Genomic DNA, 21,399 nt, shown 5'->3' with positions numbered 1-21,399 from the left:
GGTAATATCTGGACTTGTTTTCAACAGAATTTTTTTTCAGTTTTAAAGCATGGAATTATGTTATAAACTATACTCTTAAAATATATAGAAACAATAGAAGACTAAATTATTTCTCTTATAAGATAAACTCAGTAAAATGAATTTTTAAAACCATGAAACTAATAAAATTTAAATTAACATTGTAAATTTATAGGGAGGATTATGCTTTTCTGCTGCAACTAAAGTTTCAATATTGAGTATTTTTGTTGAAATAGTCTCAGATTCTATCCTATATTTAATGTTTCAGAATTCTGACTTTAATAATTCTAATGTAGAAAATGTTTATTTGTATAAATATATTAGAAGAGAGTATTGATGACTCCAAGGTTCTTTTTGCTAGTTGGGGTTATTTGGCTCTCCTCTTCATCTAAAAACTCTGCTCAGGAGTAGTCCTCAGATGCTGTTATAAATGAAATGTCGCCTGATAACTGAGCAAAGTTGTCCTGTTAACTTGAGAATGAAGTTAGCTTTACAGCATCATTGTCGTCTACATTAAGTGGGTATTAAATCAAATTATGGCTGGAATTTGGTGGAAAGAAGTCTTTGCTACCCCTTTGTTGCTGTTGAATAAATATGTACAAAGATGGAACTCCCACAACACAGGCTGTTCCAAAGTAAATTCAGTGCTTCTTGCTACAGATCAGTGTCATGGTTTGAGTGTTTGTCTCCGAAATGCCTATGTTGAAACCTATTGGCCAATGTGATGGTATTATAAGGTGAGGCCTTTGTGAGGTGATTAGGTCATGAGGGTAGAACCTTCATCAATAAGATTAGTGCCTTCATAACAGAGGCCCCAGAGAGATCCTTCACTCCTTCTGCCATGTAAGGACACAGAGAAAACACAGCAGTCTATGAACCAGGAAACGAGACACAAAATCTGCTGGTGTCTTCATCTTCCACTTACCAGCTTCTAGAACTGTGAGAAATAAATTTCTGTTGTTTATAATATGCCCAGTCTGTGATAATCTGGGATAGCAGCCCAACAGGCAGATTCACCTGTGTTTAGCTCCCCCATACTGGTATTTCCTAAAGAATAGAAGGACTCACTACGCTTTGGATATAGAAGTCCTTGGCGGTCATCTGGATGGTCAGAATAGGCATAAATTAATAGTTTTACATTGTTGCCAAAATGAAAATGCAAAATTGAAAAGCAATGAAGCAAATTCATGAACTCCTGAAGTACATACATGGATACGTACACAGGGAAAAGAAGCCAGAATTGGGAGCCAGATTCCTTTTGTTTTAGCCTTCAATCTGTCACTGATTATTTGTATGACCTTTTCCAAGAAAATGTATCCTCTTGACTTCCAGTTTCCTCATCTGTGATATGAGGTAAATGAACTAAAAAACCCCAAATTTCACAATGCATTACAACTCTATCCATGTGTACACTTGTTCACATCCTTTCCTTGCAATTCCACAAACCAAAAAACTAAGAAAACAAATTCATCTTTTAGGCAATGAAATACCGGAAATGAAATATTATTCTTCAAATGTATGATACACACTTCCAGAAAAGTCTTTATGTTGCTGCTGGAGGGCAGATAATCTATTTTCAGATTGTCTTCCAAGGAGCACTAAGGGGTACCTCAAAAGTCGCCATGGAGGGGACAATGGTGAAAAACTAGAGTGTGGACTCCCCTCTCTAACTCAAAGAATGGCTCCTCTAACATCTGTTTTCATATTGTGGTTCCACATGTAGGTTTGAAAACTTATTGCCACATGCCCCGAGTTTCTGGCTTCTCAGACCACTTCTTCACTTGGATGAAAAGCCATACTGTGGGTTGTGGAATCTGGCTCCCTGATCAAGTGCCAAAGAAACCAGATGCAACAATAGCCTTCTCGTGGGGTGAACTTAGATTCATGGAATAGGAGACGGGAAGGTAACTCCCCACACTTTCCTCCCTCTCACAGACTGTTTCAAAGGGTAATTCTCCAGATTGCCTGTCCACATGTGGCCAGGTGAGTGCCTAGCAACCAGCAGTGTCTCTGAAACTTAGGAAACAGTGGCCATTGCAGTAATATACTGCCTTGCATTGCCTCCTAGTCTTCCCTGACTTATGGTCTTTGTCTCTTACTCTCAATGCTTAGGGTTCTATCTCCCAGTAAAGCATCAGAACTTAATCACTGCCTTAATCTCTGTTTTTTAGGGAGTTTGGCTATGGAGAAAACAATTGACGCAACTCAATCCCCTCAGTAACAGATGTCTAAAACACAAACCTGACCATGCCCCTCCCCTCAGTTGCCACCATCTCTGGAATATCCTTAGCAAGGCAATGATGCCCTCCATGACCTACCATCAGCTGTCATTTGCTGACTCACACTTACAACTCAAGTCATTCCAGACAGCTGATAATTCTCCCACCATCCTTGCTAGGGTGTACCTGTTTCTTTGTGTTTGGACAAACCAACCCTCTGCCTGGGCTGATATATCTATCTTTACTTGCTAAACTTAATAATTCTCAATGAAATAACCTGCAGTTGTCTTTCTCTGCCAGTATCCCGAGACACCTCAATGGCAGGGATCCAGCATAGTACTCAGAATATAGTCGGTGCTCTATTAAGTATTGAAGTACTTATGGACAATATGGAAGTGAAGAGAGGCCCAAAATTTACCCCCATGACAGTGGCAAACCAGGGCTAGCGTGTAATGTGCCCATTCTACCACCCTCTCCTGTCCTCCTAGAAAGTGGTTTGATTTCTTTCCAATACTTGTTTGGCTCACTCATTAACTCATTTATTCATGGACTGTTTGTTAAGTGTATCAGGCCTCTGTTATGTGTCAGGCCTCTATTAGATTTTAGGGAGTCAGTCATTCTAAGCCTACTAGTTTCTCATCCCCTTTTCCCCAGAACTACCAGACTCAGTGTGTTGCCTTGAACAAAGTTCAAATGGCTTCAGACTGTGGCCAGGGGTTCAGAACACTGAAGTTTTAATAAAGCTTATTCTTTAGCATTCTGATATTATGCAAGTCACTTGAAGTTTTTGTATATCAGCTCTGTTCACTTATCAAATGGGGAAAAAAATTAAACGTCTTTTTTGTACAGAGTTGTAAAAACACAGGAGTAATAGATGGGTAAGTACTTTGAAAAGTTGAAAGTACTATCTAAATATAATATGTGGTTATATTATTGCATATGCCCTGGTTTGATGTTGGAAAGTTTAAAAACTTACTAAACTTAAAGCTGTGCTGAACCCAGCTCCTCAATCAATAGAAGAATCAAAACAGATTCGAAACTGAAGATGTCAAAGCTACTTTCTCTCATTCCACAAATGAGGAAATTGAGGCTCAGAGAAATTTAAGGATGTCAAGAATTTGAAAGTTTTCTGACTTCCATATGAAAGTTTAGAGTTCTCTGTGCTTTTAAAAAACTGTATGCATTTATTTAGTCACTCGAAAGAAAAATGGCACACTTATTTGGTGACATTTCCCTTTAAGAGTACAGAGTAAAATTTCAGTGTTCTTACCACTTTTTTTCTCCCTTGCCCTTCTATCTACCATGCCTGAACCAATGACCAACGATATTCCTCCCAGATGAAATAGTCTTGTTCTTAACACCCTGTGTGTATACATATACATACATGTGAGTACAGTGGCATGCAGGAGTAAATGTTAAGACTATTTGGATTTTTAAAAATTTAAAAAGAGGACAAGAATCAAGCTTTATAAAAATTTAATATATGCATTAACACAGGTGTCCCATGCATCAGATATGTCACTTATAGCCTATAAGTATTTGAGAAAAGGGTAGGAGCTACATAACATAGATGGGTAGACAGTGGCCCCCTTACTTGCTGACTTGCTTTCACTGAACTGTAGTTCATATATGCCTCGTTAAGTGGATTTACGGATTATATAATCTAGTTTTAACTGAACTAATCCTCACAAAATGGACAATTGGCTTTAAAAGATCCCAGTAAAGAAACTGTGGACTGAAGATAATGCTAATTGAACAAGCACCAGTGAGCAGAATGATAAACAAGGATCTGCAGAGCCACCACTTCCGCTCTTAGCTGAGCTCTGCATCACATTCTGATTCACAAACCAATGATGGTCTCATCAGGTCTAGCAAGAATTCAACCGAAACAACCCCAAATTATCAAGAATAATATTTGCAATAGAAATTTACATCTACTTTGGCGATAAACTTATTAAGCGTGTGTTGTGTCTTGAAGTATTAGCTAATGATATTATGAAGCCATCATGATTAGCAAGACAGTTGAAAATAAAGCCTTCAGAATAGGAAGATAAGTCTCTACAGAATTTCTTTGGTGGGGGGTAATTATAAAAAAACATATTTTAGGGGCGCCTGGGTGGCTTAGTCGGTTGAGCGTCCGACTTTCGCTTAGGTCATGATCTCGCGGTTCGTGGGTTCGAGCCCCGCGTCGGGCTCTGTGCTGACTGCCAGCTCAGAGCCTGGAGCCTGTTTCAGAGTCTGTGTCTCCCTCTCTCTCTCTGACCCTCCCCTGCTCACGCTGTCTCTCTCTCTCTCTCCTAGAAATAAATAAATAAAATATTAAAAAAAAACATATTTTACATAATTTTGACCAAATTCAACAATAAAATTATAAAGCTTTTTGAGATTTTGTAATACACGAGAACCATTTTATATTAGTAAAACTAATAATACATAATATATTATAAAATTTTATACTATAAATCAATATAATACACAATTCCTTAGAATTTTTCAAGACTTCAACACTTAACCACTAAAGTGTTTTAAAGTTTTACAACTATGCAGTTTTTACACCATCCCTCATGCTGCTCTTGCCTTTCTGTTGTTAGAAATTGTCACTGTTTAACTATTTTCGGAGAGATTTATTTCAAAGTTGCTTTATTAGAGCAAGTTGCGAAAATCTCCATTCCCTGACACGAAGGTAAACTATTTAATATACACACAGTGGTGTCTGAAAGCTGTCTTTGGAAACTCTGCTCACTGTATAAGAAACACTGCATTGAGTATAAACTTTTGGAGGAAATCTTCAGAAGAAAAGAATAGTAGCCCATAAAGGAAAATAGATTGAAATCTTAATATATTTGGCTTAGGTTGATTTTATGAAAAACCAAGGCGAGAATCAATGACATATTCTATTCTGTCCTTAAATATTGTCGATCTCACTAATGAAATATTTCACTCAATCCTCAGCAAGAAAAATGGTGAAATATAATGATTTCCTGAAAAACCTCTCTTCAGTTCAGAATTTTCTGACTAGCTGTCTTTGTGCTTTCAAATTAATAATGCAGGAGGAGTGTTTTCGTTCTATGTAGGAAGTAAAAGAATCATTGGAGAATTGGAATCACAAATAAGAACCTATGCAAATCAGGGCCTACAGAGTATCAAATGCAATGAACTTCAACCTTCAGAGAACATTAATTTTGTTAATATCCAAAGTCAAAGGCTGTATTCCCCATTTGCCACGCTATACCAGAGCACATATATGTGTGCACCTAAAAACCCCATGTTTTCTTTCCTCTGGCATTAAATACAGAGTCACAGATTTATTTTTATGGTTGTAGATTTTGGAAGCATTTGTTCTTTATCCAAAACTTGCCCATTTGGAGTAAGTTTTTCTTATCAAACACCATTAATAAATATTTTCTTGAAATAGATCTCTCTAGTGAAGCTTACATCTATAGCACTTTTTTCTCATGGGCAGGACCAACTCCTCAGCCCCGATAACAATGCAACAAATAAAGTCAGTAGCAATTCCCCAACCGAAAATATATGTACCCCAAATCAATGCCACTTTCAAGATAAACAGGCATTTTGCACACTAATAAATAATGCCATAAATCTTGCTATATTGGATTGCAAATAACTCCAACTGAATAAAATTGCTTGACACAGGATTTACTTATTCTGCACGTTCATAAAAACAACTTGTTCTCTGACAGCACTCATTCTTGGCAATTTACCGCAGCTGTCAGCAGCCAATTTGTTCAGATTACTGCTCTGCATAAAAGTGTAACAATCATGAGGATTTATTAGCTGATTATCGTAAAGGTGGCAGTCCGTCTTGCCTGCCAAAATGCAGGTGATCAGAAAGTTAAATAATTACATGCAGATTAACATTATTTCACCTTTACTTGATATTTGTAGTTCAGCGACAGGTAAAATGTGTTGTTCAAACTTGCACTATTGTGTAGACCATCTGAGTTTGCTGACTACCTGGTATTTTATTGAGCACTTAATGGCTTCAGAACATACTGAGTTCAAGACCAAAATGAAAGGAGTATGATCTTTAGACTCAAGAGTTCTCAGATCAATCAGCCCAGATTCATGTTAGCTGAGCAGCCTCTAAATCTATCTTCTGCCTCACTTTTTGCATGTGCAAAACTGATATAATATGAACCACTGTTATTACCCCGTAATAGTGAGCTAATGTAATAGTGCTCTATTCATTGTAGAGCACTGTTATTATTGTTTCTTTCTACTCATGGTGAATTCATTTCTCTGCAAAATTTACTTACCAGATGGTATGAGCTCTCTGGATATAATAATGATGAAAAAGTTATAAGTATCTTGGTAAATGTGCAGGCTACTTTTTTTTTTTCTATTTATTTCTAGGAGAGAGAGAGACAGCGTGAGCAGGGGAGGGTCAGAGAGAGAGGGAGACACAGACTCCGAAACAGGCTCCAGGCTCTGAGCTGGCAGTCAGCACAGAGCCCGACGCGGGGCTCGAACCCACCAACCGTGAGATCATGACCTAAGCGAAAGTCGGACGCTCAACCGACTAAGCCACCCAGGCGCCCCTACTTATACTTTTTTAAGTATAAGAATTACTCAGGCACTTTCACCTTTAACTCATTAATTCTCCCTTTTTGGATTATATATAAATAGCTTTTTTCAATTACACTGAAATTTTATACCTGCCACTAAGTCATGGTGTTCTAACTGCCTTTGCATTAATGTCTATTGTTAAATTATGAATTTACGGCTAACCCTTTAGCAATATGAGGGTCGGAGGCACCAACTGCCTGGCACAGAATTCTATGTATAACTTTTGACTTCCCTCAAATTTAAATACTAATAGCCTACTGTTGACAGGATGCCATACTGATAACACAAACAGATGATTAACACATATTTTGTATGTTATATTTATTATACATTATATTCTTACCAAAAAGGAAGTGAGAAAAAAGAAAATGTCATTAATAAAAGCATAAGGAAGAGAAAATGCACTTATAGTGCTGTACTACATTTACCAAAAAAAATCTGTGTATGAGTGGATGTGTGTAGTTCAAGCCCATGTTGTTTAAGGGTCAACTGTACTCAGAGAAGGAAGAGCCATGATTTTCAGTATTAAGTCAAATTTCAGCTATTTAAATTAAAATCTGGCAAATATTTATTAAACACCTATTATATGCCATATACTTTTCTAGGCACTGGGGATCTGACAGTGAACAAAAACACAACACTCAAAACTTTCTGTCTTCATGAAGCTTATATTCTAGTGGTAGGAAATAAATGATAAAACATGAAAGTGAAATGCATAGTATGTCAAAGAGTGGTTACTTAAATGGGAAAAACAGAGCAGGACAGGGGAAAGGAATGTCAAGAAAAGGGGGGACTGGTTTTAAATAAGGTTAATATGGGGGTGTCTGGGTAGCTAGTTGGTCAAGCGTCTGACTTCGGCTCAAGTCATGATCTCGCAGCTTAGGGGTTCGAGCCCCAGATCAGGCTCTGTTGTTAGCACACAGCCCGCTTTGGGTCCTCTGTCCCCCTCTCCCTACCCCTCCCTGCCCCTCAAAAATAAACATTAAAAATGTTTTAAAAACTAGGGTTGGAATAGATGCCTCCCTGATGTGACATTTGTACAGAGACCTAAAGAAGATAAAGAAGCAATCCATGTGGCTACCTAAAAAAAGAGTGTTACAGATGTAGAGGAAGGTCCTATGGAGGGAAGGTGTCTGGTGTGCCTGAGGAAGAGCAAAGAGGCTGGAACAGAGTAGATGGAGAGAGGGCCAGAACAGCAAAAGTTCAGGGTAGAGTGGTAACTGAGCTAGATCATAAGAATAATTATAGGTCACTCTAAGGACTTACCCAGGTTTTGCCCAGATTAGGATGGGAAAACATTGGAGGGTTTTGAGCAGAAGAGTTAAATTATTTTGTCTTGTGTGGAAGGAAGAACACAAGGCTATGGCTATTGTCCACATGAAAGCTGATGGTGGCTTCAACCAGAATTATAATGATGAAGATAATGACAGGAGTGGATTCTGAATATATTTTGAAGTAAACGTTGGTAGGTTGCTGATGGATTTGAGAAGAGTGAGAGAAAGAAAGGAAGCAAATAGAACACTATGGTTTTTGGCATTAGCAACAAACAAGAGAGAATTCGAAAGGAAGAGAAGATTTGGGGATACCAGGCATCAGGTTTGGCTTTGGACCTACAAAGCTGGAGAAGTCTACTAGGCATTCTAGTGGAGATATCTAGTAGGGAGGTGGTGTGGAATCTGGAGCTCAGAGAAGCATTATGGGGTGGGGCTGGTTGTCATTATAGATCTCAGACAGTATGGAAAGTACGAGAGTAGATGGGAGCAGGTGTTGACAGAGAAGATGCTCAAGGAGTGGGCTGTGAGGCTCTCCAGAACTAAAACAGCAGGGAGATGAGGAAAATCCTGTGAATGAGACCAAGAAGGAGCAAATGATAAGGTAAAAGGAAAACAGAGTCCGGTGTTTTAGAAGCCAAGAGAAAAAGTTGTTTTAAGGTAAGGAAACAATCAGCCAAGTCCAGTACTACTTCTAAATGCAAGTAAGATGAAGGTTGAAAATTGGCCATTGGATTTAACAACTTGATGGTCACAGGTGACCTTCGTAAAAGCAATTTGTATGGTCTGTTAGGGGCATAAGCCTTGACTGCATGGGTTCAAGTGAGAATTGGAATGGGCAATAATGTTCAGTGTTAAATAGCTTTCACTGTATCAACACTCCAAATTTGCAAGTGACCCTTTCACTCACAGCCAGCCTTGTCTTTCTAATGAAAAACAAAAAACAGAACCCAGAAAAACCCAAAACCCTGTTACTGAGCATACATTATTTACAAAACACATTTTCAAAAATCATTATATGTGACCAAAACTGGAAAATAAAGTGGACAAAAACAAAGCTATAGCACAATAAACTAGTCTATGTAGATAATCCAATCCATGCAATTGTTCTCAAATTTAGGATTGGATTTAGGTAGTATCCTTAAAAACAGTTAACAGCCTTTAAAAGAATGGTATTGTCCTTCATGGCTAACTTTAAATCTATTCACTGACCACCAGCCAACTCCCAGAATAGTCTCCAATTTATAAGTTAATAAAGACATATCTTAATTATTCTCACTACAAAAAACGAAATAGTTTGATGTGACCGAGGTGCTAACTCTAGCTACAATGAGAATCATATTATAATATGTAAATTCACCAAACCAGCTATTGTACACTTTAAATTTATATTAGTTACATGCAAAAATATTTATAAATAAATAAATATTAATAGGGCATAAAATGTTGTGATGATAGTTTGACAGAAGACAGAACACCATTATGAGTTTTATGACTTTACTCCTAGAACTCTCATCTAATGGAAGGAAGTTAATTCTCATCTAAACTACCTTACCCTCCCTTGCTCACGCTGTCTCTCTCTTTCTCTCTCTCTCTCTCTCTCAGAAATAAATAAAACATTAAAGAAAAGAATTTAAACTACCCTAGGAACCAAGGAATTTTATTAAAATCTGCATTATTTCCACCATTACCACACAACCTTCACATAAATGCAGCGACTTTATTCTGCCTACCACTTAGGTATAATAATATCTTGGTTTTCAATGGCAGGGTGCGTTTAAAGTATAATTTAATAAACATACAGTTAAAGACCTAGAGTTTCTGGTGCTATCTAGACATTGAATAGATTTGAAATAATGATTTACCATAGTCATTTCCTTTTTCTGCAACAGGCATCTTGGTTAAATTAGCCGAACATACAACAAGTTTTTCCTGAACATATGTGATTACCTCAAAATTCAACAATAACTCCACTTATTGTATAAAGGGGTTTTAACTGATACTCAAAAGCTGTCCTAAATAGTCATCTTGTCTACACCTGTGCTCTTGTGCACTCTAAAACTTTTTGGCTTAAAACTCTTTTATAGGCTGTTATGTTTGGCATATGACCAAAAATGGATTTTTTTTTCTTTTTTGAGAGAGAGAGAGCCAGAGCACAGGCATACTCTTGGGTGCACAAGCAGGGAGGGGGCAGAAGGAGTGGGAGAGAGAGAGAATCTTAGCCAGGCTCCAGACCAGCACATGGAGGCTGACAGGGAGCTCGATCTCTGGACCATGAGATCATGACTTGAGCCAAAATCAAGGGCTGGATGCTTAATTGAATTAGCCACCCAGGGGCCTCAAAATGGATTTTTAGAAGAAGTGAGGCTGATGGGTAAGTTTTTATTATACTTAGAAGTAAATGTAACTTGACGTAAAAGTAATTCATTCAAAATTAATAACAGTTTAAAAAACCCCTATTATTCTTCAGTGGTGGCATTTGGACTTACCATCTAAGCCAATTTTAATTCAACCAAGACACTAGGAAGAAGAGCACAAGATTGTGCCCATCAAGGCATTGTGGCCAATGGGGCCCAGGGCTCCTTGATTCTGCTTGCTGGGTTGTCTTGTGTAAATAACCGTGAATATAAACCACTTGTTTAGGGGCGCCTAGGAGGCTCAGTCGATTTAGTGTCTGACTCTTGATTTTGGCTCAGGTCACGATTCCAGGCTGAGATCAAGCCTTGCATCAGGCTCTGTGCTGAGTGTGGAGCCTGCTTAAGATTCTCTCTCTCCCTTTCCCTCTGCTCCTTTCGCCTTCTCACATGCACTCTTTCAAATTAAAAACAAAAAAACTTGTCTAGCAATCTAGGCCACACCCAAGCTACAAACTATACATAGGTGGTAACACCTCCAAAAGCTAGAAAAAATAAAAAGGGAGGATATACACCCAACTAGATTACTAGCTTATTATAAAAAGAGATAACTCAGAACAGCCAGATGGAAGAGATACCCAGGCAAGTTAGGGGGAAAGGACACGGGGCTTCCACGCCCACTCAGGCATGCCAGTCTTCTGGCACCTCCACATGCTCACCAACCACAAAGCTCCAAAAATGGATTTCTTCTCTTCCCAAATTTTGTAAGACTTCCTTAGCTCCCCAGTTACTGAAAACAATCCCTATGATCTTCAGAACAGCTAATTGTCACTGTTCTCTCACAATTTGCCAAATTATGGGTAAACGGTGAAATGAGATGAACAGGTTCTCCTTTTTACCAACCATTTCTGCTGTATAATAAGCTATGCCCTTGAAGAATTCATAATATTATCAAGTGAGGAAAACGTAAAGGTCAGTACCAGATAGGTTGAGAAATCGTCGGAATTCCCAAATTTGGAAATTATTTTCAAAGAAAGAATAAAATACATAAAAGAATGTCTCTTATCACAGGAAAAAAATAGAAAAAGGGATAAGATGTGCTTCATGTAATATGGACCCAGAAGTATAGGAAGACAGTGTGCTGTAGCAATTATTTCATTATCTTACTAAGAAAAGTATGAATATAAAGGAAGGAGATCGAGGTAGCAAGTTACACATGAAAATCATTCTGATTATCTTATGGTAACCAAAAATAGCTAATGTTGCCATAAATTATGAAAGCGAATTAAATATTCAAGGAATAGCTAGGTATCACCTACTTGAAAGAGCTCATAACATGTTGAGAGAGATAGAAACAAAGACATATAATCATAATGAAATGTATTCAGTGTATCAACAGATGTACACTGCTACTTAAGCTAGTGGTATATCCCAAAGAGAAAAAGGTCAAACTTAAAGAAAACCCTGAAAAGAGTGTTTCACTAAAGGGAAAAAATTCGCAATGAAGGCCTGTCCTTTTAAAAGGATTGAAATATAACACAGTATTAGGTTATGGTAGTTTTTTCCATTTCATTTTATAAATCAATTTTTAAAGGATAAATGAAGCTATTCTTTAACCTCTTACTTTATAATCCTATAAGAAAACCATTGTTTAAAAAAATATATATCAGAATCACAAAAAAAAAAAAACACAACAAAACCAAGAGATAAGTATGTCAGGTCAGATTCCTGTTCTTGCTTTTCTAGCATAAAATTTCCTTGATTATTATTAGAATGTATGTATTTCTTCAGGATGTGTGTTTAGAGACTTGGAATTCATGTGACCTGCAATGAAATAAGAATTTTCTAAACTAACAACTTCTTCCGTACACCGTGGTTTATTTTAGTATGGGCAGGTTTCGATGTGTTTAGCTACAAAGGCACATACATATTAAAAAATAAAAATAGTTTTAAAGCAAGAAAACTGTTCATATAATTATTCAAAGCGAATTATATTCAAAATCACCTTGTCCTTGTGGAGAGATGTCATTAAGCCTCAGAATCCTCCCTCCTTCACTGCATTATTAGATTAATATGGATCTGCCTCTCTTACATGTTTCCGTCACTAAAACCTGAGACCCCTACAGATTTATGAACTTCTAGGAGATTATAGAGATTCTCTACCTTGTAGGGGGTTGTAGGAAACAATGCATTTTATGGTCTCACAATATGCTTTATGAAAAAGAATATTATCTCAGATCACTTTCAAGACTATGAATGAGCTCTTTGTTTCTTTAAGTATCTTGATCAAGTGAGATTCCTCTTTCTCAATTCCCATAACTTTTACACACAATGTTCTGCCATCTGGAGAAAATTTCTGGATATCAAATTCAGTCTCTCCATGGACTGGTCCAAACTGCCATCTGCTGGTCAGTCTTCAAATCTGTTTTTTCACTTTACCCAAGCACTGCTTTACCTTGGTTGGATCCCTTCCTTCGAAATGGTAAGAGATCAATTACAATAACTAGACATAAAGCAATTATCCATTTAAAAAATTTGCCCTCTCCAGGGTGAACCAAAAATACCAAATCGTACAAACCTGCCAATAAAATCATCCCTTTTCCCAGCGTCTTTGTCCCAGGCAGTGATATCAATGATTCCACCTCTTTCTTCATAGAGATGAAAATCAAATTGTTCCCTCCACTGAGGATTCAAAGTTTTTGGCATAATCTGGAAAACCAAAAAGTAATGATTGTCTTATAAATATCAATCTTTAAAAAAATTTAACTTTGAGACATTAAATCAAAATTAAGTTACTACCTACAAAAGTATGCATGAGACTTGAACAAAAGCTTCCAGAAATGATGGACATGAGTCATTAGCTCTTTAGCAACCTTACTATATATCATCTGAAAGAACCCTAAAGGATATGTTCTCAAAATCAAAGAGCATGCCTTCATCATCTTGAATAAGAGATGAAAGATATGAATTATATAGGAAAGGCATATAGTCTATATGTGAAACAGCTCACTCAGATACTAGCATTTATTTTACATAACCAGTTAATTCACAAAGACATAACTCTCGGTCTGTCATCTCCTAAAAAAGGACTATGTGGATTCCCAGAGTTCTTTTTCCCTTACTCCCTACACACAAGGGAATTTTCAGCTAAAAATGTAAAATCAATCAATCAATCAATCAATCAATCAATCAGATTATGAAGTTCTAGGGAGCAGGAGGAAACAGCAAGTAACTCTGGGGTGGTCAGGCAAACATTTATGTTGGAATAATAGCACTGATGTTTTATCCCCATTTTATATCTGGAGAAACTGAGACCTGGAGTTTTAGTGAATAACACCAAATCATTATGTTTTAGTATCTAGACTCTAACTCAGGTCTCTGAGTAGAGTTTCAGGTCTCTTTCCCCAAAACAAATCTGCAAAAAATTTTTATAAATTAGTATGATTGTGTGTGTATAATTTCTATGTTGCAAATACTAGAAAGGTATCTGCAATGTAATTGTGTAACTTTAAGCATTCAGATAAGACATCTGGTAGAATCAATGAATAAAGTGACCCATACTGATGTGCTTTGAAATTTCACTCACCACTGGGTTAAAAACATTCATATTTGTTTCCCTGTTCTTTATTTTTAGCAGTAGGATATGCAGTGGCCTTTCCTCTTTTGAATGTATGGGAGACAGATCTTCAGATGTAAAGACTTTGAAAGCAATGAAGTATGTTATATGCAAAGGTAATACAAATGAATCACAATTTTTAAAGTTCATAATATGGAATTAATCAGCAATATATCATGGAAGGAAAGAGCAAAGAGAGACACGTGTCCATAGCTAGGTTTCATATTTCACACCTAAAGAGCAGAACTATAAAAATAAGTAATGTTTTAAGCCTACCAGAACATAGAGATGATGTTAATTGATAAAGGACGAAATAGAAGTGGTCATAGGTACCTATTTTTGGAATCAGTAGTTTCCTTAAAATATGTTATTAAGTCCAGGGAAGAAAAAAAAAAGATGGCACTAGATGGATCCTATGATAATTCAAACCTCTCATTATAGGGCTCAGATGCACTACTGTGGTATTTTTGGAGAATGGTCTATCTTACTTATTTGGCTATAGAGAGCCTAATTTTTCAGTTTCCTTTTTAAGGACTGACTTCCCTATATGATTTGCCTTCAGGTCAGAAATGATGCTTTCCCCTTCCACATGGGCACTCAATAAGATCACCCATCAGCCTGAGAGCAATTCTCACTGCCTACTAATGAATCAACTCCGTGATATTACTAGCCACCTTAGTTACTGATGAAAACTTCCTGTGCCAGAAGGAACCTGGGAAGGCTGTTTATCAAAAGTTCTTGAAAATAGTAATGTCAAAGTGAAGTTATTCTCATCAAAGGAGAATGTGATTTTTAATACAAGACCATATGATGAGTTGTCAGGCTATGTGTGAATAGCTGTCGAAGCCAAACATTAAAGAGGTTATATTTGTTTTTTGTTGTTGCTGTTTTTTGTTTTTCTTTGAAGTTTTTATTTATTTATTTAAGTGATCTCTACACCCAACATAGGGCTTGAATTCAGAACTCTGAGATAAAGAGTTTTATGTTCTTTAGACTGAGCCCGATAGGTACCCCAAAGAGGTTCTATTTGGATTCAACACAGATAAGACATGTGCCCTGAATATTACTATTACCACTATGATGTTTAGTAATTACTATTACTTCCATCAGTCTGATACTAATATGATTATTTAATATATTATTACTATTAATATAATTGTTTTTACACAAGATTTTGTTCTTACTGCTGCTACTCTTCCTTCTGCTACTACCAATTATTATTTATTATGGACAAGGCAGTATTCCAGGGCATTTACATGCATAACATATTTATTCAATCTTCTCAATCACTTTATTAGGTAGGCTAATACATATGTATAACATATATTTATTCAGTCTTCTCAATAATTTTATTAGGTAGGCATTACTTTAATCCTCACTTTTACAGATGAGGAAATTGGGACATAGAATGGCACAGTAACTTGCCCTATAGCATACTGTTAGTATGGGCACAATGAATTTGGCCCTTTGGTTTTCTAAATAAATAAAACAAAAAAATTGCCATCTGCATTGGTGCAAGTCATTTTAGATAAAATGTTTCAGAGTAATGCACAAAGGCTTTTTATGGTATGTAAAATAATGCTATTTGTAGTACTGAACTGATACCAGTACTGATTGTAATAATAATAATAGTAGCCAACACTTTTTGAGCACTTTATGCTGCAGGCCATCAACTCAGGTTTGTTTCAGCCTTTTTTATTGCCTTTTTTGGGGTTTTTTTGGTATTTTTAAAAAGAGAGATAGTTCCGACTATTATTCCTGTCTTACAGATTAAATTGAGGCAGAGAAGTACTTTATGCAAGGTCACATAACACACTGAGTAAGAAATGCGATAATATAGTTATTGGTCTGGTTTGCTGATGTGATGTTCCAAAGAAATTCTGTTAAGCATTTTAAAAAGTACCTAGTGTTTTCATCTCCCAAAGCATGGCTATTAATCAACCACTGCCTGCCAAATACAGGCTGGAACACAAGAGAGATACGGTTACCTTGCTCTTGTACTTCTGATGTCCAAGCCGGAACTTCACATAGGGGTCACTTAGCCCATTTGAATCCATTGCCTTGAGATCTCGTCCCTCAATCAATGTGATGCTGACGATTCCTCTCCAAAGATGTGATTTTCTGTGTACGTCTGATAGACGTAAACTTTGGGTCTGAAACTTTGAGTAGAGGAAAACAGAGTTAGCCTATTGATTTTTAACCCCAAATACCTTATCTGGAATTACCCTTTCTCTGCTTATAAGTTTTTGAAAATAAAAATGGTAGGTAGTTAAAATGTAAGAAAATAAACATGATTTATAGAATATTATTTATTAATTACAAAATTATTAATAAATGTGAAATTATCCTTTCATGATAAATTTAAGGTTGTTGTGTAAGATGTGAATGCTCAAAATAAAGTCTAATACTCCAACTCTTAAAATTACAAGTTGTAGATACTTCAAGAATATCAGAGAATATTGCCTCTGTGTCAAATATGCCAGTGTCAAAATATGTAAAAAAAATATTATAAATACCAAGACCTCATCTACACTGCGATATTTAATTTTTAATTAGTTATGGTTTTTGAAAATCTTTCATGTTACAAGTTTGTTTCACTAGTGGTAATTTTAGTTGTAAGATTAGTTACAAGTTCTATTCAGACAATTTAAAAACTTCTTTATTGCTATGTTAGGAGATTAACTGAGTTTCAGCTCACTAGAGAACTACTTAAGGTACCACAGACCAGAAAACAAAATCAACACGCCTATCGGAGACGTCTGGCTTATGCTGAAACCTGCATCACAAATTTTTTAAATTACATATGTGATTTTTATTGGCGGATATGTTACTAAATTTCTCATTCTAGTACCTGAACATTGTCTTTAATGATCTTTATTATGTTCACTGCTAATTCACAATATTCAAGGAAGCAAAAGAAGTCACATTTTTAAAATTAGGAAGCCTACAAAACACAGCTCCATAATTTCCTTGAACCAAGCACCACATACAACAAATCAAAGCAGCTAAAATGTTAAAATCTTTTCCATTTGGATTCAGAAACAAGCAGTGCTATAAAAACTCCTGTTTTTTTCATACTGCCAAGCATGTTTTCTTCACTTACGTCATTTCGTGAAGAAATTCAACATGTCTCTCAACCTCAAAGTACTCCACTTCTAAATTATAGATTAACTACTTTCAGCCGAATTCCTTCTACGTTACCATTATAAAGTTATACCCTATTTTGTATAACTTCCTCTCCTATTTTGAATTCCTACATTTCCCCCCATACGACATTAATGCCATAGCCATTTTAATCTGTCATTATCAAAATTAATACATTTCAGGGGCGCCTGGGTGGCTCAGTAGGTTGAGCATCTGACTTCTGCTCAAGTCATGATCTTACGGTTTATGAGTTCAAGCCCTGCTGACAGCTCAGAGCCTGGAGCCTGCTTCAGGTTCTGTGTCTTCCTCTCTCTCTCTGCTCCTTCCCCACTCATGCTCTCTCTCTATGTCTCTCTCACACAAAATAAATAAACATTAATTTTTTTTAAAAAAAGCAATACTTTTCTGGGTGTTTTGTTAGGAAAATGAGAACTATGTTTTTCAAAAGACAACATTTTTAATATTTGAACATTTTAATGGAAACCTCTGTAAATCACATTGCCTATTTCCCTGCCTTGGTGATCAGCAAATTTTGCAGGACATTGCTTGGTGGCTCTGCCTTATTAATATCAACACAGGACTGTGCCTGCACACCGCACACCTCTGCAAGTTCCACAGGTGAAGTTCAAGAGTATTCTGAGGGTCAGGGAGTTTCACAGAGCACCTGTACCCTTCCACAGGACTCCATGGTCTCCTTTAGCTAGAGTCCCACTGATCTCGTCTGTCTTGCACATTGGGTTTCTACTCTGGATTGTGTCTGAACCAGGATTTCCCAGATTTAAAAAAATTATTGCACCAAGTGACCCTGAAGGGGTCCTATGATTTCATGTTGCTTATTAGTATATAATGCAGCAAGAGATACAGTGTATTTTTATGTACTTATTTTGTCATCCATCCATCCACCCATTCATCCACCCACCACTGCTGCTATTGAGACTTCCTCTCATGGAAGACTCCAGAGAAACAGCTTGTAAACTTTGGGTCTGAAAGTTTTGTTAAGGAATATGAGTGACAAAGAAGGAAAGAAGAGAAATAAATTTGTGGTAAGTAAGAAGAAATATTTATCTCAGCAAAGACCAAGGAGTTAATAACAATCCATTTATATTCAGCTTTAGAATTTAAAAGTGCAAACATATACATTTTTTTCACTTGATTTCCAACAAAACCATATGAAGTAGGAAGGCCAAGTCCTGCTATTTCCATATTTTTGATGAGGAATTTGAGGTTCAGTGTGGTTTGGGCTAATAAATGTTGGATGTGTGACTAGAACCCAGTATTTCCAACCTCTATTCCTGGACTTCTCCCAATATTGGTCTTTACGGTACAGACTCTCTCCTAGGTTTAACAGTAATCATGATATAAGTATAATGTTTCTAAAGGGTACTCTCCAGGTAAGTGAGTCATTATATTTGAAATGACATTCCAGTCTAGCTTTTCCTGCATGGTTATTACGTGAAATCACCTTCTACTTTTCTATTATATGAGCATATGTATTCATACTCAGAATACTTCAGCTTGCTGATGGATATACTTAACAACATTTTCTATGCACTCTAGAAGTCATACCCTGCAGTCAGTCAAATTGTATGGAGGTACAATCTAGGCGACACAGCATCTTCCGTTAACAGTGCTAAGTTAGGATCTCGAATAGTGCCAGGTCTGAAACGCTTACTTGCTTGTCCCTCCTTTCATTTCTCACGTGAGAGCAAGATCTTTACTTACAGAGTGGGAAGGAGAATGAATGCTTTCCGTGGGATCCTTCATGGTTTCATAGAAATAAAATAAACTTCTTGAAGGCTTTACCTACTGCCATTAGTTACAAAATGCTTTTCTATAACCTGAAAGAACATTCCTAAAATGACCTGGAAAGCTAAGGGAGAGGAGCAGGGAGAATATTTCTTGACACAAACAACGTTAATGAATTTAAGAATTAAGTTGATCTGCATAAAAGGTTAAAAGGAAAAAGGGGAGGAGGTCCCAAAGACATACCAACTAGGTATCATTTTAAAAGGAATTTTTCCTTCTCCAAAAATTTCTTTTGTCAAAAATGGTGCTCTTCTAAAAAAAACTCTATAATTCATTTGTGATTTGATTAATTGCATAGTCATGAAATAGAAAAACGTTTAGTGTAAGTGTGAAGAATAGGAACTTGAAATAAAATTATAAGGTAAAGAGGGAAGATATAAATTTATACCACCAGTAGTAGGAAAGACAGTGATTTAACATAACCACCTATTTGCATCTTTCTGGCAATTCCTGACTATGTGACTTGGACATGTTACCCCTCTCACTTTTCTTACCTATGGCTCTTCAGTCTCTACTCCAGAGCTCCAAATGTACTAAGAGCACTATTCTGTATGTGTGTTGTGGAGTGGGGGTGGGAGGGCAGGAAGTAAGTGAGGTTAGAGGTGTCTGTGTGTAGGGGGCCTTGAAAACAGTATATTACATAAACAAACAAAGATTTAGCCTGCTTAAGATAGCCATTTATCACTTTTATTACTTTTTTAAATCAAAGTTTCAGGGAGCTCATGGACGAGATGGTAACAAATGGAATTCGACAACTAAAAAAAAAAGAATGAAAACCACTAACTTTAATGCTCTTTAAGGTACTTTCTGAGTCACCTGCTGCTCTGTTTAAAGTTTCCTTCCTCTGTACAGTAAAGTTCTCAAAGTGTGGGCCACAGACCAATGGCATCAGTGTCACTTGAAAAGTGGCTTGAAATTCACATTTTTTAGCTCTATCCCAAACCAAGAAAAATCAGAAGCTCTGGATTACCAAGACCTCACTCAAGGTCATTGGGATACGTGCTAAAGAGTACAAACTCCTACTTTAAAAGTTCTAAGGGTCGTGTGCACTGGCCTTCCCCTATATTCTAATTATTATTCTTAATTACTACCATTTTGAACATTATCCACTCTCTGGCATGGAGACCATTATGCTAATTAAAGTCTTTCAGACCTCCTTCTAAATTTACTGATTAGGAGAGCAGGTTGGTCTGGATACTTGGAGAATTTAAAGAGAGAAGTAGGAGCCTACTGCAAAATTGTGTGAAGTTGATTATTTTCTTCCTTTAATTTTTTTCTTATAGGATTTACTTAAATAATACATGTTGATTGAAGTACTGATAATTAGTCAACCAAAAATTACTTATTGAGCACCTAAATGGCAAGGTGTGTTAAATCCAAGACATCCCTCAATAGAATTACCATATTAGAGCTGGGATTTAGTTATCTGAGGGAATGCTTTCAACTAGGTCTTTGTTGAAACAGAATTCTGTTTGAGGAGGGAGAAAAGAAGGGAGGGAAGAATAAATAGGAAAACCAACCTAGCTTCAAAGCAAAAAACCAACACTGCAAAAAGAAGAAAGAATCTTTGAACTTTTAAAGAAGTAATTCCCAAATTTTAGTGGGCAATTTGCTGAAATTAGTGGATCACACCCTCCTGGATATGAGTCAAGTCTTATGGAGCAGAGCTACACATGTATTTTCAACACGTACCCCACGTGATTCTCACATGCATCGAAGTTTGAGGTCATTTTCATAAGGAATATTCATCCAAGTTCAGATTTAATAAAGAAAATCAAAACACCAGGTAACAACATCAATTTCCAATTTTGAGGTAATTAGTCAATGACATGTATATTTAGTAAAATTTTAGAACGGGTGAGCTGGCATTTTAAGAAGCTTATTAGTTTATGTGTTTTATTCCTTGAAAAGGAATTCAAGATTCAATTCCTTTTCCTATGTATAAAAGAGGTTAGGCTAGGGAAGAGATTTTCAGAATACTAAGTCAGCCATGAGAGTTCACAGCTCATGCAAGCTCAGAAGAAAGAAACAAACTGAATGATTGAACTTACTTGTGCATTTTGGTAATAAGTACTCTGAAGCTCTGTTCTGCAGAAGCCCAGGACAGGAAAAGGAGGCTTGCCGCACGTCTGGATGGAGATGAATGATCAGAGCTGTACAGGAAAGCTTTGTGCCTCTATCAACACCTCATTTTAATTAGAGTTCACCATTACTCTTCAAAGAAACATTATTTAGAAAAGAATATGTATTTGCCCCCCAAGTCACTGTTGGAAAATGTCTTCTAGCACAATGAAGATCAATGCCAATGCAATAATATAATGCCCAGACACCATTTTCTTCAGTGGCATAATGCTGCAATGGTAAAAAAAAAAAAAAAAAAAAAA

General features: G+C 36.6%; 1 protein-coding gene across 1 annotated transcript in view; it reads right to left on the bottom strand.

Moving 5' to 3' along the window:
• MCTP1 (multiple C2 and transmembrane domain containing 1) overlaps positions 1 to 21,399 on the bottom strand; it is a 292,860-nt gene that overhangs the window by 182,033 nt on the left and 89,428 nt on the right. Inside the window, exons 6-7 of the mRNA XM_077755308.1 lie at positions 16,054 to 16,224; positions 13,028 to 13,158 (exon numbers count right to left, since the gene is read on the bottom strand). Coding sequence (XP_077611434.1) covers positions 13,028 to 13,158; positions 16,054 to 16,224 — 302 coding nt within the window. The remainder of the gene's footprint in view (positions 1 to 13,027; positions 13,159 to 16,053; positions 16,225 to 21,399) is intronic.

This window comes from Crocuta crocuta, unplaced genomic scaffold (genome assembly GCF_008692635.1).
Source record: "Crocuta crocuta isolate KB4526 unplaced genomic scaffold, BGI_CrCroc_1.0 scaffold42, whole genome shotgun sequence".
Lineage (NCBI taxonomy): Eukaryota > Metazoa > Chordata > Mammalia > Carnivora > Hyaenidae > Crocuta > Crocuta crocuta.
The sequence above is the reverse complement of the archived record's forward strand: the minus strand, read 5'-3'. Positions and strand labels throughout refer to the sequence as shown.